Here is an 18056-nt window from a genome sequence, read left to right as displayed (position 1 = left end):
TCATCCAATGGGGTGTCCTCGGGGAGGAAGGGAGCGCCGTTCCTGAAGTCAGTGCAGGAGGGGTGCCCTGTCCCCCACTGGTGTCCCACGCTCAGCTCTGCTCCAGTGTCCGGCGAGCCTTCTCTCGGGAACAGGGCCTGTCTGTCCCTGTGTGGATCGTAATAAATAAGTCGTGCTCCGTCTGGCCAGAGGGCCGGAAGCGTGCCATCCTGCTGGGGTGCAGGCCGGGCGGGGCGGGGCGTCGCTGGTTCCGGTCGGGGAGGGCCCCTGAAGCCACATCTTGCCGGGCATTGGGACTCGCGCTCCAGCGCCGGCACCACTCCCGCCGCGCCTCTCTCACCCTTGCTGTTTCTTCTCCCCATGTCATCAGTGTTTGAGGTGATGGTAAAAAAAGCAAATGTCCCTGATTTCTCTGACATCATGAGCTGTTTGGGAAGTTTACTTGGAATAAATAAAATAAACCTAGTGAGGAATAAAAAAAATGGGGCATAGGGTGGGGAGAAAAGAAGCCTCCAAGCCTTTGGGTGTGAGGTGAGGTAAAGGTGGGGTTTTGGCTTTTCTGAGGGTTTTGTGTTTGCCAGAAAAAAAAAAAAAAAAAAGGAGATGGCGGCCCAGAACTCTGAAGGGACAGGAGGATGGGGGCAAGAGAGGATGGCCATCATGAAAGCAAGGTGCCCTGGGAGGGACTAGGAGGTCAGACCAGCAGGGGTATACAGGAGCGTGTGCACTGCGGGGGCTGGAGGAATTGGGGCCTGTCCCGTGGTGTGCATAGCAACATCACTGCCAACAAGCACTCTGCAGTAGACGGAACCCTGTCCCCTAGACTTCTCATTAATGAGGGCCATGTCCACATGGGGACAGAAGTGTGATTAGCTCCTGGTCACCAAAGAAGAAAGGGAGACGCCAAGAGGTGAGGTCGTGGCCCTGAGTCAGGCAGTGAGGACAGGGCTGAGTGGGCACTCCCGGTCCATGCCCGAGTGAGTGCTGCTCTCCGGCCCCTGCACACGCGGGACAACCGTGCACTTTCTTCTGGAATACACTGGCATGTTCTCCACCTGACTCGAACTCTCGAGCACACCTCCCTCTCTTTCCCAGCCCCTGCTACAGACACCTTGGATGACTTGACCCGAACCCAGGCACAGGCCACCTCCTGATGGGCTCACCTTTGAGAGGAGTCAGCGAGCACGCCGGCAGGGTCAGTCCGCGGGGTGTTCTGGACAAGATCTGTTCACTTCAAACCACGAATCTATGCAACTGAGTGGAGAGGGCAGCAAGGGAGATGCCATTACCTGCTGCCCAGACTGCTCCACCGGGGCACTTTCAAGGGGTTGGATTCCTGATTGGGGGGATGTCCATAAATCTTTCCTGGAAAGGCCTGGGGGGGAAGCTGTAGTCTTCAGACACCCACTTTTGAGCCGAAAGAGGGAAGATCAGGCCCGATCTTGGCCAGGCTAGAAACAACAGCTCAGGGTACTGGACTGGGATGAGCCTGGGCTCTGCAGGAAGAGCAGGACCACGGCCTTGAGCAGGACTGAGGCCTTAGTGTGTTAAGTCCAGAGGAGGGTAAGAGCTGAGAGGGGCGGGGTGAGCAGGCTGGCGGCACAGGGCGGCTGGGCAGCTGACTCTCAGGTTTGAAGGGTAGGGAGGTGGGAGCAAAGATGGCGGATGGCCATGACTGCAGGGTCCTTCCTGAGTGAGCCCTCTCCCAAGTTAAAGGATTATCCCCAAGGCTCCCTCTGAAAAGACACCCTCCCCCCCAAGCTCTACCTGGCTCTGCTGCAGTGGTGGGCAGCTGGCCTCTACCCTTCCCCAAGGAGGTGGGGGTGCAAGGCCTGACTTTCCTGGCTATGCTAAGAGTGAGCCCAGGAGGAGGCTGACAGGAAGCCCCGGTCTCTAGTGTTTACAGAAAAGCTAAATCAGAATGGAGGCGGGAACAGAGATTGCCCCAAGACAGCTTTCTGATTTGGAAATCAACATCTGGGTATTTTCAAAGGCAGGCACCAGACAGATTATTTGCATAATTCCCCACAGGGCCCAAGATTTTCTTTGGTTCCTGCCTCCCTGGGGCACTAGAACACTGTGCTGGGGCCTAGTCTAAGATTCCGTTCCCAGGACGAGCCTAGCCTCCACTGCACCAGCCTTGTCTGTGTGCTGGCTGGCTGGTCACCCCGCCACCCTGCGAGCCATGGCTTTGGAAAGGCCCATGTGTCACGAGCAAGCTCCGGGCTCAAGGAGCCAGAGAGCAGGTGGCAGCCAAAGGCAGCACAGTGCATCCCCCACTGGGGAGAGGTGTCTTCTTTCCAGTTGGAAACCAGGATGGAGCCCAGGAGGGAGCACAAGGCCAAGCCTGGGCCCTGCTAAAGATAGCGGCCTGGGATACGGTGATGTAGCGACTCCCGGCTCTTGTCCCCTGGGAGCCGAGGCCCTCACGGGCACACGCAGGCCATCCCCACCAAGTGCCTCCTTCACACTGATTAAGGCTCTCACCCCATGGAGTAGGGCGGGGCCCCAGAGGAAGAAAAGGCTCAGGGAGCCAGACAGACCCTCAATCTCCCAGGTGGGCTTCACTGCTCTCCCCAGCAGCTGCCACCAGCCAGAGCCAGACCCCTGGCACCTGAGCCCTGGCTGCACTTGGGGTGCTTGGACCCCTTTGTCAGCACACTGCGCACCCATCTGTCCCCAGAGCCCACAGTGGAAGAAGAGGTCGTCCCACACCCACAGAGGGAGCTTGGCTAGAGGCCTCCTGGGGAAGGGGCCTATGGGAGGCTGGGTGCACCCGGATGTACCTTTTGTGATAAATGCACAGGCAGGGCAACCTGGCTATCGTGTCCCCCTGCAGCAGCTCCTCCAGGCAGATCACGCACTCACCAGCGTCTTTAGTCAGCACGTCATCTGCAGGGGGAGAGGAGAGTGTGAGAGGGTTAGTCACCAGCAGATAGGTGACACACAGCAGTCACAGACCCAGGAACCAGCTGGGGCCTCTAGGGGGCTCTGGGAGGGACAATGGAGCCCAAGATGAGCCCTGTCCTTAAGGCCCTCACTATAAAGACAAGAAGGGATACAGCAGGCGATGGAGGACAAAAAAGGCTTGGAGAGGGCCTGGTGTGGAGGAGGGCCAGCGGGAGGCAGGCGGCATCCTTATGTGTGCTGTCATTGTTCCCGACATACGCTGTTCCCCTCACACACACGTATGCCAGATGCGTGCATTTCTGGTTCGGAAAAATACAGTAACGGTGCGAATGGAAGGAGGCACAGCAGAACGGAAGCAGAGTACCACGTGGCGTGGCCGTCAGCAAAGTCGTGAATGAAAGTCCCAAGCAGACCACAGCTGCCCACCATCGTCAAGCCACCAGTCTCTGTCAAATTTCTATGACATTCTGTGCACGGGCAATTCCTGGCAAATGAGCCGCATCCTCAGGATTCAAGAGGCTCATAGTCCAGCAGGGAAGGTGGAACCTACTAAACTGAAATATAGTCATTTCTAGAAAGCTTTATGATGAAGGCAGGTCCAAGTATGAGGGATACACCTAACCCACGCTGGGGTTGTTCGCGGAGGTTTCTGGGAGAAGGTAACCCCGAGGTGAGTCTGACGGACATGGTGGAGGGGAGGATGTTCTAGGTAAGAAAGTGGTATACTGGCATCATCATAACAACAATCCTGGCATCTGAGAACTGCAGGAAGTTCATGATGGTAGCTGCAAAGAAACACTTGGGGCCATGGGAGGGGTGGTGTCTGGGCTTTTCTGGTTAACTGAGGGGCACATTCTCTGGCAGCATCTGGGGAACAGACTTGTGGAGACCAGAGACAGAGAGCCCTCTCGGGAAGCCAAGGCAGCAGTGCGGGAGAGAAGAGGAGGAATGGTGGGGGGGTGATGGGGCCAGTTGGGGCAGATGCCGCTCTCTGCACTAAGTGAGGGAGACCTGCAGGACGAGGATGGGCATGGGATGGACACTACCGATTCAGACCTGGGTGGGAACTGTCAACCAGGAGTCTCCACTGGGACACGGTAATGGAGACCTCCAGGAGTCTGCTGAGTCCACATCTGGGGTCCAGAACAGAGACATGGGCGGCAGATCTAGTGGAGGGATTAAAGACTGGAGAGAAATTTATCCTGAAATCCAAAGAAAACAGAAAACCAAAGCCACGGTGACTTCAGTATCTGAAGGCCAGCTGAATGCAAAGTGAGCAGAAGATAACCTAGAAGTTCTCACAACCAAGGGAGGAATACTGAGAGAGCGAGGTTGTGGATGGGAAGGTGAGCTTGTAGCAAGATCAGTTCCCTACCACTGAACACTTTAATTCTGAGCATTGCCAGTGATGCCTAGTGGGATCTTGGGGATCTTGTGTGTGTGTGTGTGTGTGTGTGGGTTTTCATCTAAGTCTCACCATCTTATAAGCCCAGCAGGGCAGATGGTGTTATCCCATTTTGTAAATGAGGAGACTGAAACCCAGAGAGGTTAAACTTCCTGCCTCAAGTCAGAGGTTCGCGAATCGTAGTGCTGAGTCTGGGACCCCCCTCTTGGAGCTTCTCTCCATTGCTGCTTCTCAGTAGCCTTTGATTATTATGCTGGAAAGGGAGACACCTGAGTGCCGTGTCAAGATGACCTAAGATGAGGATTCTTCAGGGCCTGGAAGGCTATCCTGACTCCAAACACCCCACCAGGAGACCCGAAGAAGACACACAAAGCCGATCAGACACAATACTTAATTCCCTGCACACAGTCGTGAGTGAAGTCACTCTTAGCTTCCTGGCCACCAGGACAAACCTGTGGTCATTTTCTCTGGCTAACCTACAGGACCACCTGGAAGGAGATGGCCTACCAGCTAGCCTGGTTTGAGCACTGTAGAACCTCACCAGGTTGACAACCAGCACATTTCACTAGAATTGAGGCCACTGGCTAAAAAGGCTGCCCGGAGACTCCTAGGCACGGGAAGGAGCCAGGCACTGGGAGTCTGACAGCCGGGGAAAGCCAACAGGGCCACACCTAGTGCAGTGCCCAGAGGGAGCCGTCTTCCCACAGCGCAAGGTCAGCAAGAAGTCTCAGTGGGTGACTAAAACTTCCTGTTCCAATCCCTAGGGCTCTCGGACTCAGCAGCCCCCAAATGTCCCTGGAGTCCTAGTAGGGGAGTGGAACTCCCCAAGACTGAAGTGTGGCTATCGACTGGCTCCCACATGACGTCCGTGGTCATGGGATGGAAGCCTGCTGCCTGCTGCCTGCTGAGAGGGGGAGGTCAAGGCGCAGACCTCACGGCACAAAGCCAAGGACTCAAGCCCACAGAAGGTCACCTCCCTAGTGTCCCAGGCCCCTGGAGAAGTGGCTCAACCAATGAGTGCTGGCTGATGAGACAGAGACAAGCCAAGCTTTCTGCTTCTCTGAATTCTACCTTTTCCTTACTGCCTCGCCCCCCAGGCTTCTTGATACCAGTGTCCAAAGCAAACCAATAGCACTGCCCAAGGGAGAGTCTGGAAGTGCATCTGGCCTGGCTCAGAGTACCAAATGCCTGTTCCTGCAATCAGACCTGGGGACCAAATCAGAAGGGCAGGCCCAGGTCCCTGGCACCAAAATGGGACGTGTGAAGACTGATGGAACTGGGGGTGGGAGGTGATAAACTACCTCTGCTCCCTCCTGGAGGTGTGGGGGGCAGCCCTCCTGACAGGAGCTGTCTGTCAGACTAAAGAAGATGGAAGAAAAAGACAAGTTCTCATGTGGACCCAACTATATGCTCTGGTGGCACAGTGGGTACATCAACAACTACAAGCTAAAAGAGAGACAGTTTGAAGCCACCAGCTGCTCCATGCCATCAATCTGATGGCAGTGGGTTTGGTTTTTGGTTTGTATGTCAGGAACTTCACAGATGTAACCCAATGTCCTCACCCTCCAGATGTTGCTCAAAGAAGCTGGTGGCTTGGATGAGCCCATGTAGCTAGTGGATGACCAAGTTAGGATCTGAATCCACATCTAACTCCAAGCCCAATCCCTTCTGCTCAGCCGCCCTGCCTCCTCTCACTTATGAGACCAGGCAACACCGGTCTCTTCCCTTGGGCTGCAAAACACCGCCCAGCTCACAGGCAGCAGCTTCGAATCCCTGTGTGGACACGTGAATGGGGGGAGGTAGCGGTGGAGGGATCTGGGTGCTTAGAGGGAACAAACCAGATTTTAGGGAGCTGTCCTTGTTGGCCTGCCACACTGCGACTTAATGTGCTCTGTGAATAGCTCTAGCAAAACACTCCCTAGGTCCCAAGAGTGGCTGGCCACCTGGAGGGGGTGGCACCACAGCCACAACCTTATTCCCAAGGCTGGAGGGAAGGCTGAAGAGTGAGGTCTGAGTCAGCAGCAGGGTGGAGTGTGCATTATACAGGTCCCCTGTGCCTGGTGGCAGTTCAAGCCCAGTGGGAGGGAACGTGGGAGCCAGAGGGAGAACCCCTGGCAGATGACGGCAGGGAGCCAGGCTCCACCCCCAGCTTCACTTCCTGCCTGGGCATGGGCTCCTGGGCTTGCAGCCTCTTTAGCTGGTGCAGAACCACATGACCTGCCTGGTCTCCCGGAGGACAGGAAGGGGCAGTGTCGTCACTGCTGGGCCTGGCTGACAGGAAGAGCTTCCTGGTCAGCAACAGCATGCCTACCAACAACCCAGGGCTGTGAGACGCAACTCAATTCATCATCAGGCGAGGTGGGCCGCAGTGACAGCGCCCAGAGGGTGGGCCAGACAGTCCTGGAGGGCCCCCAGCCACCCCAGCCAGTCCCCTCCTCTAGCCCGCCCTTTCTAGCTTCCCCTTTGCCTTGGCCTGGCAGGCTTCCTCCCTCCCACTCCTTATTCACCCAGCCTCGGTCAGTCTGGGTGAGCCCGCCTCCTCTCTCCCTCCTTCCTCCCTGAAGGAGCCTGGGGACACCTCTGCAGCTGCCCGATTCCAGTGCTGCTGGGGTACTCACAATAGCTCCTGGTGCCCCACGCAGGGCCAGCAAACTCCCCAGCCCACGACCACCTCCCCAGGCATGAACGAAAGTGCTGCCAGCCAACCACAGGGTCTCTGAGAGCAGAAGACGCAACAGGTTGAAGAAGCACCTGTTCCCATGTGTCTGCTGGCTCGGGTAGGGATAAACCACAGGCAGGAGGCGCGCTGCTTTCTCAGGAGTCCGGCCCCCCCTTTAAAGAAAGCTGTGTGACAACAGCTCAAGAACCCCAGAAGTCGGGAGCAGTGACCCTTGGCAAGAGGAGTAAGAAACAGAGCTGGTGACAGGAGAGACTGTCTTCTGAAGCGGCCCTCCTTCTACTGCTGACAAAGCAACTGCCACCACTGCCACCCTCTCCCAGGGCCCGAGACCCCGGCTGGTGCTGTATGCGCACCCCACACCATCTCTCAGAGCCTGCATCTTGAGATCTGTTCTCCTGGCAGACCACTGAGAGAGTCACAGTGGGAGCGGTGGGAGTGCTCCTGGAAGGCATGTTCCCAAAGCTTCGGAACTGTGAACGGAGGTGGGGACGAGAGAAAGCAAAAGGCTGCTCCAGGTGATGACACCCACCCACGTCACTGGGTCCCCTTTCCTTACACATCTGCCAGGAGTCCTGGTCCAGAGCTGCCCAGGGAAGAGTACTCCGGGACAAGGGACACCACAGTTAGTGTTTTGGGGTCCACCCCCCTACCCTGGCCCTCCTGTATGTTCAGCGTTGTCACAAGCCTTGATGGCCAGACGTTCGACCTGGGAGCAGCACTGGGAGCACCAAGTATTAAGTCTGTAAATTCCTCCTGGGCACTGGGTGAACCAGTTAAACTAGTCTTGCCTTTTCTAAGTTGTTTTTTTTTTTTTTTTTAAAGTCTGGCAGGGGACTATTGGAGGCCTTCCAACCCACTGCTCAGGCCAATCCTCATAATAAGAAAAATACTACTTTCTATCTGCCTCATTTAGGAGGTTTCCACTTTTTCCTTTGGTGGTTAACTAAACTTCATCTTACATAACCACTGTACATTTTCTAAATATTTCCCCAATCAGTGCCAGAAATTACAGCAGGCGTGTGTATGGGAGTGTGTGCCTGTGTGCACGGTGTGTGTGTGTGAGAACGTGTGTAGGTGGGAAATCTCCAAGGGAGTGGCCAGGAGGGCGAGCAGATCTTTACAAGGAGAAAGCACTTTTCCCTCTCTCTCCCCATTGAGAAAGCCTCATCTTGTCCCCTTTCTAGAAAGATTCCAAGAGCTCTTCCCTCGCAGATTCCTTAAGTCTCTTCATAATTCTTCTTCCTAATAGAAAAGGTGGAGTAGAGCAGGGAAGGCTGGGACGATGGGCACTCACGGGTAAAACATGGCACTGACAGACCAAAATAAGCACCCCCATCTCCTGACCCTCCTGGCTTCATGCCAAGGCTAAGAGACCCAGAGAGGAGGCTGGTGGCAAAGCCCTGGTCTCTGCTGCTTCCGGAAAAGGACGGTCTGAATCGAAGCGGGAAAAAGAATAGGTCCTTGATGTGGAGGTGTCTCCTGGAGACTTGTACCCCGAGCTTTTGAATCCCAGATGGCCAAATGTTCTCCTCATATCTGGAAGGCTTGGGTGTCTTCAGGAAAGACAAATGACTGACTATGAGCAGCTGACAACACCATGAAGTTCACTTTTGCTTTAACAGGAACCACAGACGGTCAGACCATTGGGTCAGACCATTGTTTCGTCAGACCATTGTTTCGGAGGCACCTTCTTCATTTTAAGATAAATGTCACTGATAATACAGGGGATGCAATGTTGTCCCTGGTGATAAGAGATCAGCTTAAGATCAGCTTAAACTCTTGAGTTTAAAGTCTCTAAACCAACTGCCATTGAGTCAATTCCAACCCATAGTGACCCTCATTGGATTTCCAAGGCAATAAATCTTTCTAGAAATAGATTGCCCGCCTCCTTCCATGGGGTGGCTGGTGGGTTTGAACCGCCAACCTTCTGGTTAGCAGTCAAATGCCTTAGGCATAGTGCTACCAGAGCTCCTTTTAAAGCCTCTAGTTTCCAATAATTAGTCCAAAGGACTAATGGACCACATGAACCCCAGCCTCTGTGACTGTGAGACCAGAAGAACTAGATGGTACCCAGCTACCACTGCCAACTGCTCTGGATGGGACTGCAATAGAAGGTCTCAGAGTGTGTGTGTGTGTGGAGGGGGGGGATGTGGCACAAAACTCAAAATAATAAAAAGACCAGGCTTACTAGTCTGATGGATACTGGTAGAACACCCTAGACATGGCCCTCAGCTACCTTTCAGGCCAGAAACTGAACTCATCTCCTCCAGCTCAACTTTTAGCCAAATACAGACAGGCCTAACCAAACCAAACTCACTGCTGTCGAGTCAAACCTGACTCACAGCAAGCCCACCAACCCCACCTTGGGTTTCCGAGGCGGTATCACTACGGAAGTAGATTGCCCCACCTTCCGAGACAGGCCTCTAAGATGAACAATAATACCAGGGTGGTGCGCATTCCTCAGATCAATCAACCATACCCAATCCAAAGGCACCGTGTGCCCAGGGTAAGGTTCAGAAGGCAGGAAGGGGTAAGAAAAGCTGAAGGGAAATGGTAAACACAGGGAGGAAGTTGGAAGAGTGATGTTCTATTGTGGGGATTGCAGTGAACGTCACAAAACAAAATGTGTACTAATTATTGAATGGAAAAGCAATTTGCTCTGTAAACTTCCACCCAAATCACAATCAAATCAAACAAATAAAGTCTCTAGTTTTCAGTCCCTTGTGATACACACACGCCTTGAGGAGGTGGCCTCTCAATCAAAGGAGGAAGGAAAAATAGGGCCAGTACAACTTCTGCTTGGGCCTCGGGCTAGGCCAGCCAACCACTTTCCCTCTGAGGGACGCCACCCATAGTTTCTGTGGATAATCTATGCTCAGACTGAGCCGCCAAGCCTGGTCTTCTAAGGGAAAGAAGGACCCTCCCCTGTGGTGCTGGTGGAGAGGACACGATCTGGTAAGACCAGGTGCTCAAGAGCCAATTCAGAAGAAGACACAGAGATGCTTGGAGACACCACGAGCAGACCGTCTTCCCTGTTCCCCAGAGGGGCTTGCTGGGTGGCCCCTCACTCAGGGGCCTCAAGAGGGCTCTGCCTCCACAGCCGCTCTCCCAGAGTCCTCCAGACGACTCTAACAGCCAAGCTCTCTCCGGCCGAGGCCACTCTGAGGCTTCTTTGTGTTCTCACTACAGCAAAGACAGTGTCCACAGAGAACTCTCCTCACAACTCACAGGACAAAAAGAGGTCTTCATGAGGTCTCCACACATGTGGACAGATAAGTGAATCCAGTCTGTGAGGTGGTGGCTGGGGAGGGCTGTGAGGCCCAGCAGAGGGCTCTGCTCCCCCCATGGTCCCAAGCAGAGACAGGAACAGGAACAAAGCCGAGCTTGAGGACCCCCAACAGATGCACACAGACAAGTCTACATGGAAGCCCCGGGCACATGTGACAAGAGTCAGAGACGTGGCCACAGCCAGTCCCCAGAGGGCAGCCTTCGTCCCCTGGATAAAAGAAGATGCTTCCGTGACACCAGATACAAAATAAAAGAGAAAGATCTACTGGGGGTAGACACTGGGCCACAGGCTCCCGGCAGCTAGGACAGGTGGGTCACATGGCCTCCTGACCCAGAACCTTTCAGCAAAGCAAGTAAATGCAAGACGAGAGAAAAGCAGATGCTTTCAGGAGAACCAAGCAGATCAGGTTCCTCCCCCTCATTTCCCAGGAGCAACTGGGAAGGTGATAAACTCTCCCTTAGCACCACAGGCCCTCCCTAGGCTGGGCTGTGGGGAAAAGAGCATCTCTGGGTCTAATATGCTAACTAACAGGGCAGGAGCCCAAAGCGGGGCCTACGAGGAGGGTCTACCCCAGAACTTCCACAGTCAGGGTAGGGCTCAACTATCCAGGCTCCCCGTGAGCATGGTCCCGAGGCTCTTAAGAAATCTCAGGACTCTTCCTGACCACGGCTATGACTTTAGTCCTAGAAGGTGGGCCCCATGCCAGAGCTGGAGAGCACCCCGCTCCAACTCAATGTCTGTTCTTAGAAGACATGCTTTCTGACAAACATGATTTGAAGACCAGACTCCATACATAACAGAATGGAAAACCAGAGAGTCACCAGCAACACAGGGTGAGCAGCACCACAGTAGAAGTCGGCCCACAAATGATGAGAGAAATCTACGGAAGGCCTTGCATCATTCACGTGGCTGTGATTTCCATGTACCAGGCTATGGAGTGTTTTATGTGTACTATCTCATCACTTCTGACACTGCTGTCAGAACAGTCACAAAATGGCTATTGAGATCCCCATTTTATGGACAGAAAACTGAGGCTCTGCCACAGTAAGTGACTTGTCCAAGATTATACAGCCAGTAAGTGGTAGACACAGTATTGGAACTTAGATTGGTTTACCTCCAAACCCTTACCCACATCAGACCCAGCGGATAGTTACACTCATTTTGTGCACAGAGGTGCCGTACTAGGGTGACTTGGGATTCACGGAATCCTATGGCTCCATGATCCTCCCCGATTATTCACTGCTCAGCTCTTTGACAGCCTCCCAGACAGGAAGCAGCATGGCTGGGATGGACCAACTAGGGAGCATGCCAGCATTTTTAATTGCTAAAGGGTGCCCAAGTACTGTCCTGAACGCTTACAGAGCTTAGTCAGGTGTTCCAAGAGCTGCAGAGTGACCAACAGAACAATCAGGCTTCCCAGTACTCTGTACACACCACCAACAGACAGATGGCCCTTCCCCGAGGCCAGGGTGCTGCCTCTGGGGCCCCTCTGCTGCTCAAACTAACTCTTGGAGTGAGTCCAGCTGTCAAACACAGTCAGGTGGGAACAGGTGAAGGAATGGCCCTCTCCCAACCAGAGGGCCCAGGAACTGAGGAGTAGAAGAAAGAGCAGAAGGATTAACTGAGCAACATGAGAGAAGTTGTGGCTCGAACTTGACCCTGTGCTTCTCCCTCCCCTGTCCCACTACTCTTCCTCTCCATCCACAAGTCTGCCTGGAACAGTCTGAATCCTTAATCACCATTGAGGCATTCCTGCCAGAAGGCGGGTAGAAATGCTGCACAAAGCCACATGAGGCTGGGGAGACCCTCATAAAGGCCCCCACAGTACCATCTGCCACCCCCCCAACAGCCGGTTGGCACTCAAGGTGGCAAGTGAGTCGACAGAGCCCTTACCATTGTAGGAGAGGCGTGGTTTGCTCAGACACATTATAAAGTGCATTTCCATCTCATCAGAAGCCACGGACTTAGAGCAAATGGGGCACTTGAAACCTGAAAGACAGGAAAACAGGATGGCATGTTTTCTCCAAACCAAGTACAAGCACAGTAACTGGGGACCCCTCCAATGACTACTGTCACGCGGGACCAGAGATGACGTGGAGAATTAAAAGCTCAACAGAACTTATTTCTCCTTCGTTAAGGAGAACAGCAAAATTTTGCTATTTCATTAGTCTCCAGCTCCCATGTTTTCACTTGTGTTCTGTTCTGTCATACAGCCATCACGAAAGTTGCACAGACGTCACTAACACCCTATTGAAGTTTCACTTTCTCTTAGAGCCTTTTCCAGGGGGGTCCAATAGCCAATGGGAACAAGGAAGCATGAAATCAAGTCACCTGAACAATCAGCCTCTGTATTAACAGAGATTGACAGTATTAACCATCCCTCTACCTCACAGCCCTCAAACCATGTGGTGAGGACTCCTCTTGGGAGTCAGTGGTACTTCTGCTCTTCGCCCAGCTCTACCTCTGCACCCCAATAACCAGGTACCCCTTTACCCAGAGTACCCTATCAACTACCAAAGAAGTAAAGCCTTCCCATGGCCAAGGCAGCTGCACTGTAGAAGTGTGTGAGCAGAGCGTGGTCTTCAGGGCCCACAGGGCTCCCAAATGCACATGTGCATGGCCAAATGCCACAAAAGGAGTCATGGCTGCTTCATGATGCCAGGGGGATACTGGGCTTTGCAATCTTGCCCTTTAATTCCCAAGGAAGTCGGGACTTTCAGAGTTCCATCAGGATTGTATCCATCCAGGTGAAATTCTGTTGAGAATCTTCTGAACTGAACTCCATTAAGCAAACCTAATCTCTTCATCAGTTTTTGATACACCACTGATGTATCATTTCCACTTTTTTTCCAACTTACTTTCACTGAAATTATTTTCAAACGGATCTGTCCTATTCCATCTAAATTCTTCTCCCTAAGAGATCCAATGCCATGGCAAAGTTATCATTTGTCCGCATCAAATTTTACATATTACTGCTTCTCTCTTTTGTGACCGATTCCTACCTACCCAGTCTGACTTCCTAGGTCAAATTCAGCACACTGGAATGTGGTTGCAAAGATTGGACTCTTCCATTATTTTTTAGAGAAAATTTTCCAGACACAGTGTTATCTGATACTGGTTATTATGAAACACAGAAGAGACCAAGGGCCTGCACTGACTGGCCACTGTTCCAGGACCAAGGAGATGTTCACATCCTCCTAGTGTCCTTCACACGCTGCCTTGCTATTTCTGTAGGGAAAACAAGGACTATGACAGCTGGGTGGTGCTGAGAGACAGGAAGCCGTCAGGCCCCCACTCCTGGAGAGGGCACGAACACTCTGCTCCACCAAGCCCATTGCCAACAAGTAGATGCCAACTCATGGTGATACCAGGCGTGTCAGAGTAGAATGGCACTCCACAGGGTTTTCACTGGCTGGGATCTCATGGAAGCAGACTGCCAGGTTTCTCTTCTACAGGCCAGTGGGTGGATTCAAACTGCCAACCTCACAGTTGGTAGCCAAGCACAAACCTTCCAGAGACCTACTTTGTTTAAAGCCTTCTCCAAAGCCGCCTCTATTCAGTGATAATACACTAAACTACAGAACCAGATAGAATGTTCCAGGTCTGGTTAACTGGACAAAGCAGACACTTGTCTATGGCACAATCCCCATTTCTCCAGTCCCTTGCATCCTTGGAATCTTAGTTTTTAGCTAAGAAGTCTTGGGAATGCTACCAGAACAAGGACTTAGCCAAGCTTTGAGAAAGCTGTATTTTCTAATCTCTGATTGGTTACAAATCCATTAGTACAAAATCAGAACGCTGAAAAAAAACATGAGGGTGGGATGGGGAAGCCCACTCCCAGATTTCTGGCAGAATTGGATCCAAAATGTGCTAGGCTGATTATTTTCCACCCCAGTCTAGAAATCTGAAGAGGCAGTGTCACCCACCTGGTGGACAGATGAATAATGATGTGGTAGAGGGAGGATATAATCTTTACAGAAAGCAGCCCTGGTAGCACAGTGGGTAAGCGTTTGGCTCTTACTAAAAGGTTGGTGGTTGAAGCTGCTCTGCAGGAGGAAGACGTGGCAGTCTAGTGCCTTAAAGATTACAGCCCTGCCAACCCTATGGGGCAGTTCTACTCTGTCCTAGAGGGTCGCCGTGAGTCAGAATCAACTTGATGGCCGTGGGTCACGGAGAATGAGGATGATCTCTTTATGGACCTAAATTCCTCTGCATTGGTGGATCTGGCTCATGTCTATGCCCAAAGTCAAGCTGATACATTAAGTAACAATCTACTGAGTAACCAGCCATTGGGAGATGAAGCATCTCATTTTCAGAGATTCATTCACATAGGTTGTTTTAAATTTGAAAGACCAGCACTTTAAATGATTAGAGTCTGTTTCTACTTTTAAATTTGTGAAGTGAGCACCCATCTGCAGGCAGATGAACAGAGAGGGCTACGGGCAGGTAAGGACGGATGTGTCCTGGCCCAGGTCCTCTCACCAGGCGTTGATACATTCACTGTGAGTGTTAAGGTGATTTATAACTAATAAGTCATCTTAAATACCATCGATGACTTCATTTTCCTGAAACTTAGGACAGATTCAAGGTAATCCCTCTTAAGAGTTTTCGTCATTCAGTGCCCTGTATCTCAATGTGATTCCTTCATGACAGACAGGGGGTTAAGATACAGCCAGTGAAGGGAAGTAAGCCATCTTGCTAAACCCACAAGAAGGTCTACAAGGGATGTCTTAGAGAAATTGTTATATGCATGCAAAAGCTGAAAAATGAATGAGGAAGACTGAAGAGAATCTGAATCATGGTGCTGGAGAATACTGACTACACCATGGACTGCCAGAAGAAGGAACAAATCTTGGAAGAAGGAGTCTCCAGAACCCTCCTTAGAAAGGAGGATGGTGTTAGACTTCCTATCATTTACTCTGGACACATTATCCAAAAAAACCCAAACTCATTGCTGTCAAGTCAATCTGACTCATAGCAACCCCTCCTTGGGTTTCTGAGGTAGTATGACTACGGAAGTAGATTGCCCAATCTTCCTTTCGAGAAGTGGCTGGTGGGTTTGAACCGCCAGCCTTCTGGTTAGCAGTCAAGTGCCTTAGGCACTACACCACCATGCCCACCTCATTTACCATCATACAGAGTGATGTTAGTATTCACTCTATTTGACAGATGAGGACATCAGGGCTTAGAAGGTTGTCACTTACTCAAGGTAACACAGTCAACTAGAGGTAGAGCTAGCACCCCATACCAGGAAGCCTGATCAGAGTCTATACCCTTGACCAGTGTGCTATGCTACTAGCTGACCAGTACAGGAGGAGGAGTTACAGGCAAAAGGATATTAACACGCTGGTCAAACGCAAGATATTACTAAATTATAATTTCTAATCAATGGAGAGAAGATTGAGGTTGTCAAGGAATTCACATTGCTTGGTTCTACAATCGATGCCAACGGAAGCAGCAGTCAGGACATTAGACGACGTGTAGCATTGGGAAAGTCAACTGCGAAGGAACTGTTTCAAGTGCTGAGGAGCAAGGATGTCTCCTTGAGGACTAAGGTGCGCCTGACACAAGCCATGATATTTCCAATCACCTTGTATGCATGTGAGAGCTGGACAATGAATAGGGAAGACCGAAGAAGAGTTGATGCTTTTGAGTTGTGGTGCTGGCGAAGAATGTTGAAAGTACCATGGACTGCTAAAAGAACTAACAGATCTGTCCTGGAGGAAGTGCAGCCAGAATGCTCCTTGGAAGCGAGAATGGCCAGACTTCGTCTCACCTATTTTGGTCATGTTGTAAGAAGGGACCATTCCCTGGAGAAGGATGTCATGCTTGGTAGGGTGGAGGGTCGACGAAAGAGGGGGAGGCCTTCAACGAGATGGATTGATACAGTGGCTGCGATGATGGGCTCGAGTATAGCAGGGATTGTGGGGCTGGTGCGGGATCGGGCAGTGTTTCATTCTGCTGTTCATGGGGTCGCTATGAGTCGGAAACGACTCGACGGCACTTAACAACAACAACAACAATCTCCTGTATTGTTCCTGCAATTCTCCTGAGGTATTCAAGGCCCTGTATAATCCCATAAACCAAAACAAACAAAAACTTTTTTTTCTGGAAATTGTCTTACTATGGAAGGAATGAGTTCTGCTCTCCATCTGGCACTGAGCCTAAAGCACTGGTTATAAGACACTGAGATGAAAATTACCTTTAAGATGGAAAATAAAGGGCAAAAGGTAAGAGGAATAGAAAAATATGGAGGAGTGAGTGGAAAAAGCTAACACCCCCACATTCTGTCCTGAAAGCTCAGCTGATGATCAAGATGGATCGACCACTGTGCCGCCCCAACCCTTCCTCATAATCGTCCAGTCATGATTCAGCACCAAGAGCCCTATGGAATGATAAGCACGGCCATCTTTATGTGCTACCTGAAGGTTAACATCAAGCAAACGGTTATACCATTTTGGAAAAAAGTCTGAAGCAAAGGAAAATTAACTCTGCAAACAAATGCAAACCAAAGATAGGCGACACCATCAACCCACGTGATTCTGTCAGATTTCCTAAGAAACCTTCCACAGCACTCAGTAGTTTGTGAGAGAGGCTTTGTTTTCCTTCAAAAGACAGCTCAGGCCGCATCCCAGGCACTCCACTCCCCACACGCATCTGAGACCACAGACTCCTCCCCATCACACTCTGGAAGCTGGAAGAGCAACCAGCACCTGCTCTCAGCTGGCATCTTCCTCTTGTCTGATTTCTTTCCAAAAGGCAGTGCCCTGCACACATCATGTCTTCAATATTTGCCACAAAATGAAGGGAAACACTGGCTAGCTCAGGCTTGCTGGCCAAAGTACGATGCTAACCCACCACAGGCCATTGTCTCCTCCCATCAGACTGCGGCAGACAGAGGTCTTCCTCAGTTCCTGGTCCCTTTCTGCCAATCTCACAATGAGGAAGGCATGGAATGAATGGCAGAGCTTAGGGACTTTGGTCTGCAGTCACCCAGTTCTATGCTGGTTGGGTTCCACCAAGCTGCTACATGATCCCTGTACCTCCAATCAAGAGTAGCCAATAGGGAGCTCCTAATGGAATCAGAATTTCCCATCTTCCGCTTGTCATCAGATCAGCTCAATTTATCCACAGCCAAAAGAGCTGATTAGAGTTTGATCACCCAGAGCCCAGCTACTTCCTGTCTTTCAACAGGTAACTGGCTTAAGTGGGGAATCCTTCGCCATTCAACGAGCTGTACAAAAGACCAGAACTCCCAAGAGGAAAGGGTCTGCACATGCCACTCGGTGCAGGGCCTTGAAGCCTTTCACCACCAAGTCAAACCCTCTCATAAGTGAACCAAGAAATAATTCCAGGAACGCTTGCCTGCCTTGTATATCAAGCATCTTCCTGTGTCAGTTTAACTGGCCCTTCAGACTTCACCCTGGTTCTCTGTTGACTGACAGAGCAACAGAGGAAGGCTAGGGGCAACAGGGCCAAGTTACAAAGAACACTGGCAAGACCTTCGTCTGATCCATCCCACACCCCCAATCTACTACACCACTTATCCTGCAATATAAAGTCTGTGTGATATGGGGACTTATATACTTCTCACTTTCCAAATCGGCAATCTTCTCCTTTAAGACCTGATTTCGCGGGCAGGACCATGTGCTCACTGCATGTTGCTCCACTTTCCCTCTCCGACTGGATCCTCTCCTCCCTCCCCGATGCTGATGCGCTATTTTAACAGCTGCCCCAGTTCTGCCTGTCTCTGGGATCACCTAAAGGGAGAA

At 51.6% G+C, this 18056-nt stretch overlaps 1 protein-coding gene across 1 annotated transcript in view; it reads right to left on the bottom strand.

Annotated features, from left to right (window-relative positions):
* ZNRF1 (zinc and ring finger 1) overlaps positions 1–18056 on the bottom strand; it is a 102864-nt gene continuing 84808 nt past the window's right edge. The window contains 4 exon segments of the mRNA XM_042780865.1: positions 1–47; positions 50–147; positions 2787–2892; positions 12178–12273. Of these exon segments, the coding sequence (XP_042636799.1) occupies positions 1–47; positions 50–147; positions 2787–2892; positions 12178–12273 (347 nt within the window).

This window comes from Orycteropus afer, unplaced genomic scaffold (assembly GCF_000298275.1).
Source record: "Orycteropus afer afer isolate SDZICR_OR568_19922 unplaced genomic scaffold, OryAfe1.0 scaffold00067, whole genome shotgun sequence".
In the NCBI taxonomy this organism is placed as follows: Eukaryota; Metazoa; Chordata; class Mammalia; order Tubulidentata; family Orycteropodidae; genus Orycteropus; species Orycteropus afer.
The sequence above is the reverse complement of the archived record's forward strand: the minus strand, read 5'-3'. Positions and strand labels throughout refer to the sequence as shown.